The following is a 20,000-nucleotide window of genomic DNA, read 5'->3' on the forward strand; positions in this document are numbered from 1 at the left end:
AAACATGCTTTTTAATGACTTATAGTGCGTTGCTGTCGAGTCCCATTTTGTATTTTGTAGGAAAACAGAATTTGTAATTCTGCTGTAGGAGCACTTGCATTCACAGGAGGAGCTACACGATGATTCGATAGCAGTCGCACGCATTATTAACACAAAATGTAATACATTTGTAATTAGCTATGCTAAACAATATTAGCATGGCCCTGAAATGTTGAAAAAATCTAATTAAAAAAAATGTATAGGATGAAAGTCGTAAACAAACAAAAGCAACAATGTGCTCTGAATATTATCACTTTTGCATTTTATGCCTTTATTTATGGTTCATCAGTAAAGTCCTAATACTCGAAATCAGTTTTATTAATGAAAAAGTGGCCAATATTATTTTCACATAATCACATTTTTATATTACATCGTTTTTCTCATCAATCAAGATTAAAAAGTATATCATTTTTGATTACCAAAAATACAATTTAAATAAACAGTGAATATGTTTTTGAGAAAAGCTGAGATTTTCTTCATATTCACGACATTACGAGATAAGTCAAAAAATGATATGATCATAATATTTTGACGTTATTAATAGCAATAAAGTCAGAGTTAGAGAATCAAGACGAAAAATTATAGACGTTTTATCCTTGTAATGTCACCATTTTTTAGGATTTACTAACTAATTAGGTCATGGTTTTATTCCAGTAAAGAACATTACATAATATTCCTTATATTGCAATCAGTCTGCATAGTTTGGTATTACGTCATTTTAGGACTTTTTTTGTGTGTTTTTTCTTCATTATGGAGGAGTTACTAATTATATTTCTTAACATATTCTATTTAATTTGTATATATCGTACGATTTATTAACTTCTTGTACAATTTGCAGATGTGGTACATTTGGTACACTTTTCATATGAAGATTAAAATGTACTTCTTATGATTGAGTCTTAATTAAGTGTTTAAAGTTTCATAATATTTATTATTTAGCACTTAACTTTACCTACAATCAATCTCTAAACATAACATTTTGTACGATATCCTTATACTGATCATTTTGTACGATGTCCTTATACTGAACTTTTTGTACGATGTCCTTGTACTAACATTTTGTACAATTTCCTTATTTTACTGAACTTTTTGTTTGATATCCTTTTACTGATCATTTTGTATGATATCCATATACTGAACTTTTTGTACTATTTCCTTATTTTACTGAACTTTTTGTACGATGTCCTTATTTTACTGAACTTTTTGTACGATTTCCTTATTTCACTGAACTTTTTGTGCAATGTCCTTATACTGAACTTTGTGTACGATTTCCTTATTTTACTGAATGTTTTGTACAATATCCTTATTTTACTGAACTTTTTGTACGATTTCCTTATTTTACTGAACTTTTTGTACGATTTCCTTATTTTACTGAACTTTTTGTACGATGTCCTTATTTTACTGAACTTTTTGTACGATTTCCTTATTTCACTGAACTTTTTGTGCAATGTCCTTATACTGAACTTTGTGGACGATTTCCTTATTTTACTGAACTTTTTGTACAATATCCTTATTTTACTGAACTTTTTATAAAATGTCCTTATTTTACTGAACTTTTTGTATAATTTCTTTATTTTACTGAACTTTTTGTACGATTTCCTTATTTCACTGAACTTTTTGTACGATGTCCTTACACTGAACTTTGTGTACGATGTCCTTATTTTACTGAACTTTTTTGTACAATATCCTTATTTTACTGAACTTTTTGTAAAATGTCCTTATTTTATTGAACTTTTTGTACGATATCCTTATTTTACTGAACTTTTTGTTCAATGTTCTTATTTTACTTAACTTTTTGTACGATGTCCTTATGCTGATCATTTTGTACGATGTCCTTATACTGAACTTTTTGTACGATGTTTTTATTTTACTGAACTTTTTGTATGATTTCCTTATTTTACTGAATGTTTTGTACAATATCCTGATTTTACTGAACTTTTTGTAAAATTTCCTTATTTTACTGAACTTTTTGTACGATATCCTTATTTTACTGAACTTTTTGTACGATTTCCTTATTTTACAAAACTTTTTGTTCGATGTCCTTACTTTACTGATCATTTTGTACGATATCCATTTACTGAACTTTTTGTACAATTTCCTTATTTTACTGAACTTTTTGTACGATATCCTTACTTTACTGAACTTTTTGTATGATTTCCTTATTTTACAAAACTTTTTGTTCGATGTCCTTATTTTACTGATCATTTTGTACGATATCCATATACTGAACTTTTTGTACAATTTCCTTATTTTACTGAACTTTTTGTACGATATCCTTATTTTACTGAACTTTTTGTACGATTTCCTTATTTTACAAAACCTTTTGTTCGATGTCCTTACTTTACTGATCATTTTGTACAATATCCTGATTTTACTGAACTTTTTGTACAATTTCCTTATTTTACTGAACTTTTTGTACGATATCCTTACTTTACTGAACTTTTTGTACGATTTCCTTATTTTACAAAACTTTTTGTTCGATGTCCTTATTTTACTGATCATTTTGTACGATATCCATATACTGAACTTTTTGTACAATTTCCTTATTTTACTGAACTTTTTGTACGATATCCTTATTTTACTGAACTTTTTGTACGATTTCCTTATTTCACAAAACCTTTTGTTCGATGTCCTTATTTTATTGATCATTTTGTACGATATCCATATACTGAACTTTTTGTACAATTTCCTTGCTATTGCTTTACTAACTAATTAGGTCATGGTTTTATTCCAGTAAAGAACATTAAATAATATTCCTTATATTGCAATCAGTCTGCATAGTTTGGTATTACGTCATTTTAGGACTTTTTTTGAGTGTTTTTTCTTCATTATGGAGGAGTTACTAATGTAGTATTTATTTCTGTCCAGCCATTGGTGCAAATCATATTGATGATGCAGATATTGTTAGCTTACGCTAACAGGAAGTTATATTTTATTTCTTTACATGTCGCCTCTTTTCAAAGTTTGCAGCTTCACTCAATTATATTTCTTAACATATTCTGTATATTTTTGATATTTTAGAGCAAAAATTGTCTAGATGAAGTTTAAAAAAAAAAATCAATACTACAATAGAATTATCCAGGAGAGATGGTCACTGATTACCACGGTCATGCCCGGAACCAATTAACAGTGTCTTCTAGTGGGTATGACGTGCTACTTACCCACCAGGCACCAGATGGAGAAGCGAATCCAGGTGATGGCGGACAGCTTGAGCATGAGGTAGATGTTGACCAGCATGGCGCAGGCGGGCACGAAGGGCACGCAGGGCGCCATGTAGGGCAGACGCTTGGGGTTCTCGGGCTGCTGCAGGATGACCATGACGAGCAGGACCAGGAAGACCACCAAGACCACCAGCAGCACCAGAGCCCACCAGCGACCCTCGCCGATGCTGCTCGCTCCTGGAAGGCACAAACATTTGGTGAACTAACTACCAACTACTAACTACACCTCTCTGACAGGTGTGGCTGTAGGCAACCTCCCGTGAACTAACTACACCTCTCTGACAGGTGTGGCTGTAGACAACCTCCCGTGAACTAACTACACCTCTCTGACAGGTGTGGCTCTAGGCAACCTCCTGTGAACTAACTACACCTCTCTGACAGGTGTGGCTGTAGACAACCTCCCGTGAACTAACTACACCTCTCTGACAGGTGTGGCTGTAGACAACCTCCCGTGAACTAACTACACCTCTCTGACAGGTGTGGCTGTAGACAACCTCCCGTGAACTAACTACACCTCTCTGACAGGTGTGGCTGTAGACAACATCCCGACCTCCATGAAAGTCATGTCTGTTCAATTTGTAATAGCTTCTACTTGCTATAACAACATTGGTTGTGTACTATTAATGCTGACTCAGCACTTTGCTTCTTATCACTATAACAACATTGGTTGTGTACTATTAATGCTGACTCAGCACTTTGCTTCTTATCACTATTACAACATTGGTTGTGTACTATTAATGCTGACTGAGCACTTTACTTCTTCTTGCTATTACAACATTGGTTGTGTACTATTAATGCTGACTGAGCACTTTACTTCTTCTTGCTATTACAACATTGGTTGTGTAGTATTAATGCTGACTCATCACTTTGGTTCTAATTGTTGTGTACTATAAATGCTGACTCGGCACTTTGGTTCTAATTGCTATTACAACATTGGTTGTGTACTACTAATGCTGACTCAGCACTTTTGTTTCTTATCACTATTACAACATTGGTTGTTTACTATTAATGCTGACTCAGCACTTTTCTTCTTATTGCGATTACAACATTGGTTGTGTACAATAAATGCTGATTCAGCACTTTGCTTCTTATCACTATTACAACATTGGTTGTGTACTATAAATGCTAACTCGCATTTGGTTTCTTATCACTATTACAACATTGGTTGTGTACTATTAATGTTGACTCAGCACTTTGTTTCTTATCACTATAACAACATTGGTTGTGTACTATTAATGTTGACTCAGCACTTTGTTTCTTATCACTATAACAACATTGGTTGTGTACTATAAATGCTGACTCAGCACTTTGCTTCTTATCACTATTACAACATTGGTTGTGTACTATAAATGCTGACTCGGCACTTTGCTTCTTATCACTATTACAACATTGGTTGTGTACTATTAATGTTGACTCAGCACTTTGTTTCTTATCACTATTACAACATTGGTTGTGTACTATTAATGCTGACTCAGCACTTTTCTTCTTATTGCGATTACAACATTGGTTGTGTACAATTAATGCTGACTCAGCACTTTACTTCTTCCTGCTATTACAACATTGGTTGTGTAGTATTAATGCTGACTCAGCACTTTGGTTCTAATTGTTGTGTACTATAAATGCTGACTCAGCACTTTTGTTCTAATTGCTATTACAACATTGGTTGTGTACTATTAATGCTGACTCAGCACTTTTGTTCTAATTGCTATTACAACATTGGTTGTATATTATTAATGCTGACTCAGCACTTTACTTATTGTTGTTATAACAATATTGGTTGTGTACTATAGATGCTAACTCAGCATTTGGTTTCTTATCACTATAACAACATTGGTTGTGTACTATAAATGCTGACTCAGCACTTTGGTTCTAATTGCTATTACAACATTGGTTGTGTACTACTAATGCTGACTCAGCACGTTTCTTCTTATTGCGATTACAACATTGGTTGTGTACAATAAATGCTGACTCAGCACTTTGGTTCTTATCACTATAACAACATTGGTTGTGTACAATAAATGCTAACTCACATTTGGTTTCTTATCACTATTACAACATTGATTGTGTACTATTAATGCTGACTCAGCACTTTGCTTCTTATCACTATTACAACATTGGTTGTGTACTATTTATTTTGACTCAGCACATTGTTTCTTATCACTATAACAACATTGGTTGTGTACTATTAATGCTGACTCAGCACTTTGTTTCTTATCACTATTACAACATTGGTTGTTTACTATTAATGCTGACTAAGCACTTTACTTCTTCTTGCTATTACAACATTGGTTGTGTACTATTAATGCTGACTAAGCACTTTACTTCTTCTTGCTATTACAACATTGGTTGTGTACTATTAATGCTGACTAAGCACTTTACTTCTTCCTGCTATTACAACATTGGTTGTGTACTATTAATTCTGACTCATCACTTTGGTTCTAATTGTTGTGTACTATAAATGCTGACTCAGCACTTTGGTTCTAATTGCTATTACAAAATTGGTTGTGTACTATTAATGCTGACTCAGCACTTTTGTTTCTTATCACTATTACAACATTGGTTGTTTACTATTAATGCTGACTCAGCACTTTGCTTCTTATCACTATTACAACATTGGTTGTGTACTATTAATGCTGACTCAGCACTTTTGTTTCTTATCACTATTACAACATTGGTTGTTTACTATTAATGCTGACTCAGCACTTTGCTTCTTATCACTATTACAACATTGGTTGTTTACTATTAATGCTGACTCAGCACTTTTCTTCTTATTGCGATTACAACATTGGTTGTGTACAATAAATGCTGACTCAGCACTTTGCTTCTTATCACTATTACAACATTGGTTGTGTACTATAAATGCTAACTCACATTTGGTTTCTTATCACTATTACAACATTGATTGTGTACTATTAATGCTGACTCAGCACTTTGCTTCTTATCACTATTACAACATTGGTTGTGTACTATTAGTTTTGACTCAGCACATTGTTTCTTATCACTATAACATTATTGGTTGTGTACTATAAATGCTAACTCACATTTGGTTTCTTATCACTATTACAACATTGGTTGTGTACTATTAATGCTAACTCAGCCTTTGATTTCTTATCACTATAACAACATTGGTTGTGTACTATAAATGCTGACTTGGCACTTTGCTTCTTATCACTATTACAACATTGGTTGTGTACTATTAATGTTGACTCAGCACTTTACTTCTTCTTGCTATTACAACATTGGTTGTGTACTATTAATGCTGACTAAGCACTTTACTTCTTCTTGCTATTACAACATTGGTTGTGTAGTATTAATGCTGACTCATCACTTTGGTTCTAATTGTTGTGTACTATAAATGCTGACTCAGCACTTTGGTTCTAATTGCTATTACAACATTGGTTGTGTACTACTAATGCTGACTCAGCACTTTTGTTTCTTATCACTATTACAACATTGGTTGTTTACTATTAATGCTGACTCAGCACTTTTCTTCTTATTGCGATTACAACATTGGTTGTGTACAATAAATGCTGACTCAGCACTTTGTTTCTTATCACTATAACAACATTGGTTGTGTACAATAAATGCTAACTCACATTTGGTTTCTTATCACTATTACAACATTGGTTGTGTACTATTAATGCTAACTCAGCCTTTGATTTCTTATCACTATTACAACATTGATTGTGTACTATAAATGCTGACTTGGCACTTTGCTTCTTATCACTATTACAACATTGGTTGTGTACTATTAATGTTGACTCAGCATTTTTCTTCTTATCACTATTACAACATTGGTTGTGTACTATTAATGTTGACTCAGCACTTTTCTTCTTATCACTATAACAACATTGATTGTGTACTATAAATGCTGACTTAGCACTTTGCATGTTCTTGCTATGACAAATTGGTTGTGATGTATTTTGTTCATAAGCGATCATTCGGTCACAGAGTTTTCCTGTCCACTTTTTCATGCACTCCAAATCATGTTCACTGGAATATTCCAGAAAGTGAGTCAGCGGGATTAGACTTAGACTTAGACTTAGATTTAGAACTAGACTTAGACTTAGACTTAGACTTAGACTTAGACTTAGACTTAGACCTAGACCTAGACTTAGACTTAGACTTAGACTTGGACCTAGACTTACACTTAGACTTCCACTTAGACTTAGACTTAGATTTCTACTTAGACTTAGACTTAGATTTAGACTTAGACTTAGACTTAGATTTAGACTTAGACTTAGACTTGTGTGTGAGCGCTGACCAAAGATGATGAAGGAGCAAAGACTTAGACTTAGTGTTAGATGTAGACCTAGACCTAGACCTAGACCTAGACTTAGACTTAGACTTAGACTTGGACCTAGACCTAGACTTACACTTAGACTTCCACTTTGACTTAGACTTAGATTTAGACTTAGACTTAGACTTAGATTTAGACTTAGACTTAGATTTAGACTTAGACTTATACTTAGACTTGTGTGTGAGCACTGACCAAAGATGATGAAGGAGCAGAAAGTGAAGACTTAGACTTAGACTTAGACCTAGACCTAGACTTAGACTTAGACTTAGACTTAGACTTAGACCTAGACTTAGACTTGTGTGTGAGCGCTGACCAAAGATGATGAAGGAGCAGAAAGCGAAGACTTAGACTTAGACTTAGACTTAGACTTAGACTTAGGCTTAGACCTAGACCTAGACCTAGACTTAGACTTAGACTTAGATCTAGACTTAGACTTAGACCTAGACTTGGACTTGTGTGTGAGCGCTGACCAAAGATGATGAAGGAGCAGAAAGCGAAGACTTAGACTTAGAGTTAGACTTAGACCTAGACTTAGACTTAGACTTAGACTTAGAGTTAGACTTAGACTTAGACTTAGACCTAGATTTGACTTGTGTGTGAGCACTGACCAAAGATGATGAAGGAGCAGAAAGCGAAAACTTAGACTTAGAGTTAGTCTTAGACCTAGACCTAGACTTAGAGTTAGACTTAGACTTAGACTTAGACCTAGACTTGACTTGTGTGTGAGCACTGACCAAAGATGATGAAGGAGCAGAAAGCGAAGACTTAGACTTAGAGTTAGACTTAGACCTAGACCTAGACTTAGACTTAGACTTAGACTTAGACCTAGACTTGACTTGTGTGTGAGCGCTGACCAAAGATGATGAAGGAGCAGAAAGCGAAGATGAGTATGAAGAGCAGCATGACGCAGACGGTGACGGTCCTGCCCGTGGCCGGCGTGGGTCGGTCCATCTTGCCAGGTAGTCCCAGTCTGATCCTCCAGGTGTAATAGTGCGGCCCGATGACTTTCTTCAGGCGCCGCGTCATCCCGCCCTCCGACTCCTCCGCCTCCAAGCCGCTCGCCATGTCCACCGTGCCGTAGTTGGGGTGGCCGCTGGCGTAGGCGTTCTTGTCCGGCTTGCCGATCAGCATCTCGTTGTCGTCCAAGGAGGGTAAGTTCTTGGCGCCGCACGTGTTGGTGGGCAAGTCGCCGTACTCGTCGCCGTCGTTGCAAGGCGAGCAGACGTCCTTCTCGCACTCGGCCAGCACGCCTTCTTTCTTCTTGGACTTCTGCTCCTCCGACAGGAAGTTGACGAAGCCGTGGATGTCGCCTTCGGGCTGGTAACGCAGCAGGAGCACGCACAGACTCACCTGCAGGACACACCTTAGTTTAGATCACAGACTCACCTGCAGGACACACCTTAGTTTAGATCACATCATAACCCCCATACTTTTAGTCAAACACCTGCAGGACACACCTTAGCTTAGGTCACAGACTCACCTGCAGGACACACCTTAGTTTAGATCACAGACTCACCTGCAGGACACACCTTAGCTTAGGTCACATAATATACTCTTAGTCAAACACTAGGTCAAGGAAGGTACATAGAAAGGTAAAAGGAAGTAAATAGAAGATAAAATAAGGTAAATAGAAAGTTAAAAGGAAGGTAAAAGAAGGTAAATAAAAAGGTAAGAGGAAGGTAAAAGAAGGTAAATGAAAATGTAAAAGAAGGTACATAGAAAGGTAAAAGGAAGGTAAAAGGAAGGTAAAAGGAAAGTAAAAGAAGGTAAATAGAAGGTAAAATGAGGTAAACAGAAAGGTAAAAGAAGGTCAATAGTAAGGTTAAATGAGGGTAAATTGAAAAGGTAAAAGGAATGTAAAAGAAGGTAAATAGAAAGGTAAAAGAAGGTAAATAGAATGTAAAAAAGACAAATAGAAGGTAAAAGAAGGTAAATATATAAAGGTCAAAGGAAGGTACATAGAAAGGTAAAAGGAAGTAAATAGAAGATAAAATAAGGTAAATAGAAAGTTAAAAGGAAGGTAAAAAAAGGTAAATAAAAAAGGTAAGAGGAAGGTAAAAGAAGGTAAATAAAAATGTAAAAGAAGGTACATAGAAAGGTAAAAGGAAGGTAAAAGGAAGGTAAAAGGAAAGTAAAAGAAGGTAAATAGAAGGTAAAATGAGGTAAACAGAAAGGTAAAAGAAGGTAAATAGAAAGGTTAAATGAGGGTAAATAGAAAGGTAAAAGGAATGTAAAAGAAGGTCAATAGAAAGGTAAAAGAAGGTAAATAGAATGTAAAAAAGACAAATAGAAGGTAAAAGAAGGTAAATATATAAAGGTCAAAGGAAGGTACATAGAAAGGTAAAAGGAAGTATATAGAAGATAAAATAAGGTAAGTAGAAAGTTAAAAGGAAGGTAAAAAAAGGTGAATAAAAAAGGTAAGAGGAAGGTAAAAGAAGGTAAATGAAAATGTAAAAGAAGGTACATAGAAAGGTAAAAGGAAGGTAAAAGGAAGGTAAAAGGAAAGTAAAAGAAGGTAAATAGAAGGTAAAATGAGGTAAACAGAAAGGTAAAAGAAGGTAAATAGTAAGGTTAAATGAGGGTAAATAGAAAGGTAAAAGGAATGTAAAAGAAGGTAAATAGAAAGGTAAAAGAAGGTAAATAGAATGTAAAAAAGACAAATAGAAGGTAAAAGAAGGTAAATATATAAAGGTCAAAGGAAGGTACATAGAAAGGTAAAAGGAAGTAAATAGAAGATAAAATAAGGTAAATCGAAAGTTAAAAGGAAGGTAAAAAAAGGTAAATAAAAAGGTAAGAGGAAGGTAAATGAAAATGTAAAAGAAGGTACATAGAAAGGTAAAAGGAAGGTAAAAGGAAGGTAAAAGGAAAGTAAAAGAAGGTAAATAGAAGGTAAAATGAGGTAAACAGAAAGGTAAAAGAAGGTAAATAGAAAGGTTAAATGAGGGTAAATAGAAAGGTAAAAGGAATGTAAAAGAAGGTAAATAGAAAGGTTAAAGAAGGTAAATAGAATGTAAAAAAGACAAATAGAAGGTAAAAGAAGGTAAATATATAAAGGTCAAAGGAAGGTACATAGAAAGGTAAAAGGAAGTAAATAGAAGATAAAATAAGGTAAATAGAAAGTTAAAAGGAAGGTAAAAAAAGGTAAATAAAAAAGGTAAGAGGAAGGTAAAAGAAGGTACATAAAAATGTAAAAGAAGGTACATAGAAAGGTAAAAGGAAGGTAAAAGGAAAGTAAAAGAAGGTAAATAGAAGGTAAAATGAGGTAAACAGAAAGGTAAAAGAAGGTAAATAGTAAGGTTAAATGAGGGTAAATAGAAAGGTAAAAGGAATGTAAAAGAAGGTAAATAGAAAGGTAAAAGAAGGTAAATAGAATGTAAAAAAGACAAATAGAAGGTAAAAGAAGGTAAATATATAAAGGTCAAAGGAAGGTACATAGAAAGGTAAAAGGAAGTAAATAGAAGATAAAATAAGGTAAATAGAAAGTTAAAAGGAAGGTAAAAAAAGGTAAATAAAAAGGTAAGAGGAAGGTAAAAGAAGGTAAATAAAAATGTAAAAGAAGGTACATAGAAAGGTAAAAGGAAGGTAAAAGGAAGGTAAAAGGAAAGTAAAAGAAGGTAAATAGAAGGTAAAATGAGGTAAACAGAAAGGTAAAAGAAGGTAAATAGAAAGGTTAAATGAGGGTAAATAGAAAGGTAAAAGGAATGTAAAAGAAGGTAAATAGAAAGGTTAAAGAAGGTAAATTGAATGTAAAAAGGACAAATAGAAGGTAAAAGAAGGTAAATATATAAAGGTCAAAGGAAGGTACATAGAAAGGTAAAAGGAAGTAAATAGAAGATAAAATAAGGTAAATAGAAAGTTAAAAGGAAGGTAAAAAAAGGTAAATAAAAAAGGTAAGAGGAAGGTAAAAGAAGGTACATAAAAATGTAAAAGAAGGTACATAGAAAGGTAAAAGGAAGGTAAAAGGAAAGTAAAAGAAGGTAAAATGAGGTAAAGAGAAAGGTAAAAGAAGGTAAATAGAAAGGTTAAATGAGGGTAAATAGAAAGGTAAAAGGAATGTAAAAGAAGGTAAATAGAAAGGTAAAAGAAGGTAAATAGAATGTAAAAAAGACAAATAGAAGGTAAAAGAAGGTCAATATATAAAGGTCAAAGGAAGGTACATAGAAAGGTAAAAGGAAGTAAATAGAAGATAAAATAAGGTAAATAGAAAGTTAAAAGGAAGGTAAAAAAAGGTAAATAAAAAAGGTAAGAGGAAGGTAAAAGAAGGTAAATAAAAATGTAAAAGAAGGTACATAGAAAGGTAAAAGGAAGGTAAAAGGAAGGTAAAAGGAAAGTAAAAGAAGGTAAATAGAAGGTAAAATGAGGTAAACAGAAAGGTAAAAGAAGGTAAATAGAAAGGTTAAATGAGGGTAAATAGAAAGGTAAAAGGAATGTAAAAGAAGGTAAATAGAAAGGTTAAAGAAGGTAAATAGAATGTAAAAAAGACAAATAGAAGGTAAAAGAAGGTAAATATATAAAGGTCAAAGGAAGGTACATAGAAAGGTAAAAGGAAGTAAATAGAAGATAAAATAAGGTAAATAGAAAGTTAAAAGGAAGGTAAAAAAAGGTAAATAAAAAGGTAAGAGGAAGGTAAAAGAAGGTACATAAAAATGTAAAAGAAGGTACATAGAAAGGTAAAAGGAAGGTAAAAGGAAAGTAAAAGAAGGTAAATAGAAGGTAAAATGAGGTAAACAGAAAGGTAAAAGAAGGTAAATAGTAAGGTTAAATGAGGGTAAATAGAAAGGTAAAAGGAATGTAAAAGAAGGTAAATAGAAAGGTAAAAGAAGGTAAATAGAATGTAAAAATGACAAATAGAAGGTAAATATATAAAGGTCAAAGGAAGGTACATAGAAAGGTAAAAGGAAGTAAATAGAAGATAAAATAAGGTAAATAGAAAGTTAAAAGGAAGGTAAAAAAAGGTAAATAAAAAGGTAAGAGGAAGGTAAAAGAAGGTAAATAAAAATGTAAAAGAAGGTACATAGAAAGGTAAAAGGAAGGTAAAAGGAAGGTAAAAGGAAAGTAAAAGAAGGTAAATAGAAGGTAAAATGAGGTAAACAGAAAGGTAAAAGAAGGTAAATAGAAAGGTTAAATGAGGGTAAATAGAAAGGTAAAAGGAATGTAAAAGAAGGTAAATAGAAAGGTTAAAGAAGGTAAATTGAATGTAAAAAGGACAAATAGAAGGTAAAAGAAGGTAAATATATAAAGGTCAAAGGAAGGTACATAGAAAGGTAAAAGGAAGTAAATAGAAGATAAAATAAGGTAAATAGAAAGTTAAAAGGAAGGTAAAAAAAGGTAAATAAAAAAGGTAAGAGGAAGGTAAAAGAAGGTACATAAAAATGTAAAAGAAGGTACATAGAAAGGTAAAAGGAAGGTAAAAGGAAAGTAAAAGAAGGTAAAATGAGGTAAAGAGAAAGGTAAAAGAAGGTAAATAGAAAGGTTAAATGAGGGTAAATAGAAAGGTAAAAGGAATGTAAAAGAAGGTAAATAGAAAGGTAAAAGAAGGTAAATAGAATGTAAAAAAGACAAATAGAAGGTAAAAGAAGGTCAATATATAAAGGTTAAAGGAAGGTACATAGAAAGGTAAAAGGAAGTAAATAGAAGATAAAATAAGGTAAATAGAAAGTTAAAAGGAAGGTAAAAAAAGGTAAATAAAAAAGGTAAGAGGAAGGTAAAAGAAGGTAAATAAAAATGTAAAAGAAGGTACATAGAAAGGTAAAAGGAAGGTAAAAGGAAGGTAAAAGGAAAGTAAAAGAAGGTAAATAGAAGGTAAAATGAGGTAAACAGAAAGGTAAAAGAAGGTAAATAGAAAGGTTAAATGAGGGTAAATAGAAAGGTAAAAGGAATGTAAAAGAAGGTAAATAGAAAGGTTAAAGAAGGTAAATAGAATGTAAAAAAGACAAATAGAAGGTAAAAGAAGGTAAATATATAAAGGTCAAAGGAAGGTACATAGAAAGGTAAAAGGAAGTAAATAGAAGATAAAATAAGGTAAATAGAAAGTTAAAAGGAAGGTAAAAAAAGGTAAATAAAAAGGTAAGAGGAAGGTAAAAGAAGGTACATAAAAATGTAAAAGAAGGTACATAGAAAGGTAAAAGGAAGGTAAAAGGAAAGTAAAAGAAGGTAAATAGAAGGTAAAATGAGGTAAACAGAAAGGTAAAAGAAGGTAAATAGTAAGGTTAAATGAGGGTAAATAGAAAGGTAAAAGGAATGTAAAAGAAGGTAAATAGAAAGGTAAAAGAAGGTAAATAGAATGTAAAAAAGACAAATAGAAGGTAAATATATAAAGGTCAAAGGAAGGTACATAGAAAGGTAAAAGGAAGTAAATAGAAGATAAAATAAGGTAAATAGAAAGTTAAAAGGAAGGTAAAAAAAGGTAAATAAAAAGGTAAGAGGAAGGTAAAAGAAGGTAAATAAAAATGTAAAAGAAGGTACATAGAAAGGTAAAAGGAAGGTAAAAGGAAGGTAAAAGGAAAGTAAAAGAAGGTAAATAGAAGGTAAAATTAGGTAAACAGAAAGGTAAAAGAAGGTAAATAGAAAGGTTAAATGAGGGTAAATTGAAAGGTAAAAGGAATGTAAAAGAAGGTAAATAGAAAGGTTAAAGAAGGTAAATTGAATGTAAAAAGGACAAATAGAAGGTAAAAGAAGGTAAATATATAAAGGTCAAAGGAAGGTACATAGAAAGGTAAAAGGAAGTAAATAGAAGATAAAATAAGGTAAATAGAAAGTTAAAAGGAAGGTAAAAAAAGGTAAATAAAAAAGGTAAGAGGAAGGTAAAAGAAGGTACATAAAAATGTAAAAGAAGGTACATAGAAAGGTAAAAGGAAGGTAAAAGGAAAGTAAAAGAAGGTAAATAGAAGGTAAAATGAGGTAAAGAGAAAGGTAAAAGAAGGTAAATAGAAAGGTTAAATGAGGGTAAATAGAAAGGTAAAAGGAATGTAAAAGAAGGTAAATAGAAAGGTAAAAGAAGGTAAATAGAATGTAAAAAAGACAAATAGAAGGTAAAAGAAGGTCAATATATAAAGGTCAAAGGAAGGTACATAGGAAGGTAAAAGGAAGTAAATAGAAGATAAAATAAGGTAAATAGAAAGTTAAAAGGAAGGTAAAAAAAGGTAAATAAAAAAGGTAAGAGGAAGGTAAAAGAAGGTAAATAAAAATGTAAAAGAAGGTACATAGAAAGGTAAAAGGAAGGTAAAAGGAAGGTAAAAGGAAAGTAAAAGAAGGTAAATAGAAGGTAAAATGAGGTAAACAGAAAGGTAAAAGAAGGTAAATAGAAAGGTTAAATGAGGGTAAATAGAAAGGTAAAAGGAATGTAAAAGAAGGTAAATAGAAAGGTTAAAGAAGGTAAATTGAATGTAAAAAGGACAAATAGAAGGTAAAAGAAGGTAAATATATAAAGGTCAAAGGAAGGTACATAGAAAGGTAAAAGGAAGTAAATAGAAGATAAAATAAGGTAAATAGAAAGTTAAAAGGAAGGTAAAAAAAGGTAAATAAAAAGGTAAGAGGAAGGTAAAAGAAGGTAAATAAAAATGTAAAAGAAGGTACATAGAAAGGTAAAAGGAAGGTAAAAGGAAGGTAAAAGGAAAGTAAAAGAAGGTAAATAGAAGGTAAAATGAGGTAAACAGAAAGGTAAAAGAAGGTAAATAGAAAGGTTAAATGAGGGTAAATAGAAAGGTAAAAGGAATGTAAAAGAAGGTAAATAGAAAGGTTAAAGAAGGTAAATTGAATGTAAAAAAGACAAATAGAAGGTAAAAGAAGGTAAATATATAAAGGTCAAAGGAATGTAAATAGAAAGGTAAAAGGAAGGTAAAAGAAGGTAACTAGAAAGGTAAAAGGAAGTTAAAATTAAGTAAATAGAAGGTAAAATAAATAAAATAGAAGGTAAATAGAAGGTAACACAAGGTAAATTGAAGGTAAATAAAGGGTAAAATAATGTAAATAGAAGGTTATATTGGGGGGGGAAAGGTCAAAGAAAGTAAATAGAAGTACAAGTCGTAAAGGGGAGATAAATCAAAGGTAAATTAAAGTAAATTAAAGTAAAAATTAATTAGAATGTAACTGTATGATAGACGAAGGTAAATTGAAAGTAAAAGAAGATAAATAGAATGGAAATAAATTAAAAGAAGGTAAATAAAAGATCAAATAATATAAACAGGCGATAAATAGGGCAAATGCAGGAGGGAAAAGAAGGTAAATAGATTGTGCATGTGAGGTAAATGGAAAGTAAACGAAAGTAACTGGAATGTAAAAGAAGGTAAATTGAAGGCAAATAGATAGGTAATAGAAAGTAAAAAGAAGGTCAATTGAAAAGGTAACCAAACGGTGATGATAGTTATTCATGGAAGAATATGAGTACAATTTCACAAAGGTTGTATATTATTAGATGTGCTTGTTTCATATACAGTAATAACAATAATAATCATAATCATAATCATAATAATCATAATAATACTAATAATAATAATTATAATAATCATAATAATAATCTTCATCATCATAATAATCATAATAATACTAATAATAATAAAATAATAATAACAATAATAATAGTAATATTAATAATAATAATAATAATAATAATAATACAAATAATAATAATAATAATAATAATAATAACAATAATAATAATCATAATAATAATAATAATAATAATAATAATTAAAATAATACTACTAATAATAATGATAACAATAATCATAATAATAACCATAATAATAATCATAATAATAATCATAATAATAATAATAATAATCATAATAATACTAATAATAATAATAATTATAATAATAATAATAATAATACAAATAATAATAATAATTCTAATAATAATAATAATAATAATAATAGAAGACAAGATGAGGAGACAAGTGTTGTTGTGAGGACTCACTAAAGTGTAGGCCAGCAGCGTGCCGATGGACATCATCTCTATCAGGTCTCTGAGACTGACCAGGAGGGACAAGAGGGCGGCCGAGAAGCCCGACACCACGCACGCCACGGCGGGCGTCTCGGTGTAGGAGGACACGTTGGCCAAGAACCTGCATGTGACGTGAGACAGGAAGTGAGGACACCGGGACGCCACGGCGGGACACGTGAACACTGACTTGAAGAGGAGGCCGTCCCCCGCCATGGCGTAGATGACCCTGGGCATGGGGAACAGAGACCCCAGCAGGGACACGGTCAGTCCGGCGATGGAGCCCACCGCCACGATGTACTTGGCGAACAAGCAGCCGTGCTTGGCGAACATCTCCATGAGGGGAGCGTCCGCGTCGATCTCGTTGTAGGGGACCATCAGGGTCAGGATGACGGACACCTGCGGGGAAGACAACATGGCGACGGTCACAATAGTCCTATTGGTACTTATTCCCACGCTAACCCACCGAGACGTAAGCCGTGAGACACGTGATGAGCGAGGCGGTGATGGCGTACGGGATGGACGTGTTGGGACTCTTGGCTTCCTCCCCCGTCGTGGCGATGATGTCGAAGCCGATGAAGGCGTAGAAGCAGGTGGCGGCTCCTTGCATCACCTGTGTGGCAACACACCTTAGGACACATCTTGTCATCTAAGTAGTCTTTACTAAACATTAATGTGCTTTCAAACAAGAGAAAGGTGGCATCTTCTTGCATCTCACACTTTATGAAAGTAAATCAATGCAAAACATCAGAAAACAAAAAATAAAGAATATTAAAATCTGTATTTTTTTAAAAACTCATCCATCCATCCATCTTCTTCCGCTTATCCGAGGTCGGGTCGCGGGGGCAGCAGCCTAAGCAGGGAAGCCCAGACTTCCCTCTCCCCAGCCACTTCGTCCAGCTCCTCCCGGGGGATCCCGAGGCGTTCCCAGGCCAGCCGGGAGACATAGTCTTCCCAACGTGTCCTGGGTCTTCCCCGTGGCCTCCTACCGGTCGGACATGCCCTAAACACCTCCTTAGGGAGGTGCTCGGGTGGCATCCTGACCAGATGCCCGAACCACCTCATCTGGCTCCTCTCCATGTGGAGGAGCAGCGGCTTTACTTTGAGCTCCCCCTGGATGACAGAGCTTCTCACCCTATCTCTAAGGGAGAGCCCCGCCACCCGGCGGAGGAAACTCATTTGGGCCGCTTGTAACCGTGATCTTGTCCTTTCGGTCATGACCCAAAGCTCATGACCATAGGTGAGGATGGGAACGTAGATCGACCGGTAAATTGAGAGCTTTGCCTTCCGGCTCAGCTCCTTCTTCACCACAACGGATCGATACAGCGTCCGCATTACTGAAGACGCCGCACCGATCCGCCCGTCGATCTCACCATCCACTCTTCCCTCACTCGTGAACAAGACTCCGAGGTACTTGAACTCCTCCACTTGGGGCAAGATCTCCTCCCCAACCCGGAGATGGCACTCCACCCTTTTCCGGGAGAGAACCATGGACTCGGACTTGGAGGTGCTGATTCCCATCCCAGTCGCTTCACACTCGGCTGCGAACCGATCCAGTGAGAGCTGAAGATCTTGGCCGGAGGAAGCCATCAGGACCACATCATCTGCAAATAGCAGTGACCTAATCCTGCAGCCACCAAACCAGATCCCCTCAACGCCCTGACTGCGCCTAGAAATTCTGTCCATAAAGGTTATGAACAGAATGGGTGACAAAGGGCAGCCTTGGCGGAGTCCAACCCTCACTGGAAACGTGTCCGACTTACTACCGGCAATGCGGACCAAGCTCTGACACTGATCATACAGGGAGCGGACTGCCACAATCAGACAGTCCGTTACCCCATACTCTCTGAGCACTCCCCACAGGACTTCCCGGGGTACACGGTCGAATGCCTTCTCCAAGTCCACAAAACACATGTAGACTGGTTGGGCAAACTCCCATGCACCCTCAAGGACCCTGCCGAGAGTATAGAGCTGGTCCACAGTTCCACGACCAGGACGAAAACCACACTGTTCCTCCTGAATCCGAGGTTCGACTATCCGGCGTAGCCTCCTCTCCAGTACACCTGAATAGACCTTACCGGGAAGGCTGAGGAGTGTGATCCCACGATAGTTGGAACACACCCTCCGGTTCCCTTTCTTAAAGAGAGGAACCACCACCCCGGTCTGCCAATCCAGAGGTACCGCCCCCGATGTCCACGCGATGTTGCAGAGTCTTGTCAACCAAGACAACCCCACAACATCCAGAGCCTTAAGGAACTCCGGGCGGATCTCATCCACCCCCAGGGCCTTGCCACCGAGGAGCTTTTTAACTACCTCAGCAACCTCAGCCCCAGAAATAGGAGAGCCCACCACAGATTCCCCAGGCCCTGCTTCCTCATAGGAAGACGTGCTGGTAGGATTGAGGAGGTCTTCGAAGTATTCCCTCCACCGATCCACAACATCCGCAGTCGAGGTCAGCAGAGCACCATCCTCACCATACACGGTGTTGACACTGCACTGCTTCCCCTTCCTGAGGCGGCGGATGGTGGTCCAGAATTGCTTCGAAGCCGTCCGGAAGTCTTTTTCCATGGCCTCCCCGAACTCCTCCCATGTCCGAGTTTTTGCCTCTGCGACCGCTGAAGTCACAGACCGCTTGGCCTGTCGGTACCTGTCTGCTGCCTCAGGAGTCCCATGAGCCAAAAGAACCCGATAGGACTCCTTCTTCAGCTTGACGGCATCCCTCACCGCCGGTGTCCACCAACGGGTTCTAGGATTACCGCCACGACAGGCACCAACTACCTTGCGGCCACAGCTCCAATCGGCCGCCTCGACAATAGAGGCGCGGAACATGGTCCACTCGGACTCAATGTCCAGCACCTCCCTCGTGACATGTTCAAAAAAACTAAATAATAAATTACAATACATAAAGACTTACATTTTAATATATATATATATATATATATATATATATATATATATATATATATATATATATATATATATATATATATATATATATATATATATATGTATGTGTGGGAAAAAAAATCACAAGACTACTTCATCTCTACAGGCCTGTTTCATGAGGGGGTTCCCTCAATCATCAGGAGATTTTAATGGGAGCATTCACATACCATGGTTTATATAGGGCATAAACTTATTAAGACATATATATATATATATATATATATATATATATTAGAGATGCGCGGTTTGCGGGCACAACCGCGGAGTCCGCGGATTATCCGCGGATCGGGCGGATGAAATTTTAAAAAATTAGATTTTATCCGCGGGTCGGGTCAGGCGGTTAAAATTAAAAAAAATTTGATTTTAAATAGATTCAGGCGGGTGGCAGTTAAAGCAATTGGTAAATATATATACATAGTTAAATGTTGTTACCCACATACGAAAAACGAGCAGGCACCTGCAGCATATGCCACAACAGAAGAAGAAAAAAGAAAGAGATGGACACTTTTACGGAGCGGAGAAGGGACGCCTCGCCGGGACCGAGGCCCCTTCC

The 20,000-nt window shown here is 35.3% G+C and overlaps 1 protein-coding gene across 1 annotated transcript in view; it reads right to left on the minus strand.

Annotated features, from left to right (window-relative positions):
• The window catches only part of slc7a14a (solute carrier family 7 member 14a), a 29,391-nt gene that overhangs the window by 4,501 nt on the left and 4,890 nt on the right, over positions 1 to 20,000 (minus strand). The window contains exons 4-8 of the mRNA XM_061968059.1: positions 16,968 to 17,114; positions 16,692 to 16,900; positions 16,478 to 16,625; positions 8,415 to 8,910; positions 3,201 to 3,437 (exon numbers count right to left, since the gene is read on the minus strand). Of these exons, the coding sequence (XP_061824043.1) occupies positions 3,201 to 3,437; positions 8,415 to 8,910; positions 16,478 to 16,625; positions 16,692 to 16,900; positions 16,968 to 17,114 (1,237 nt within the window). The remainder of the gene's footprint in view (positions 1 to 3,200; positions 3,438 to 8,414; positions 8,911 to 16,477; positions 16,626 to 16,691; positions 16,901 to 16,967; positions 17,115 to 20,000) is intronic.

The sequence above is a fragment of the Nerophis lumbriciformis genome, linkage group LG08 (genome assembly GCF_033978685.3).
Source record: "Nerophis lumbriciformis linkage group LG08, RoL_Nlum_v2.1, whole genome shotgun sequence".
Classification (NCBI taxonomy): Eukaryota; Metazoa; Chordata; class Actinopteri; order Syngnathiformes; family Syngnathidae; genus Nerophis; species Nerophis lumbriciformis.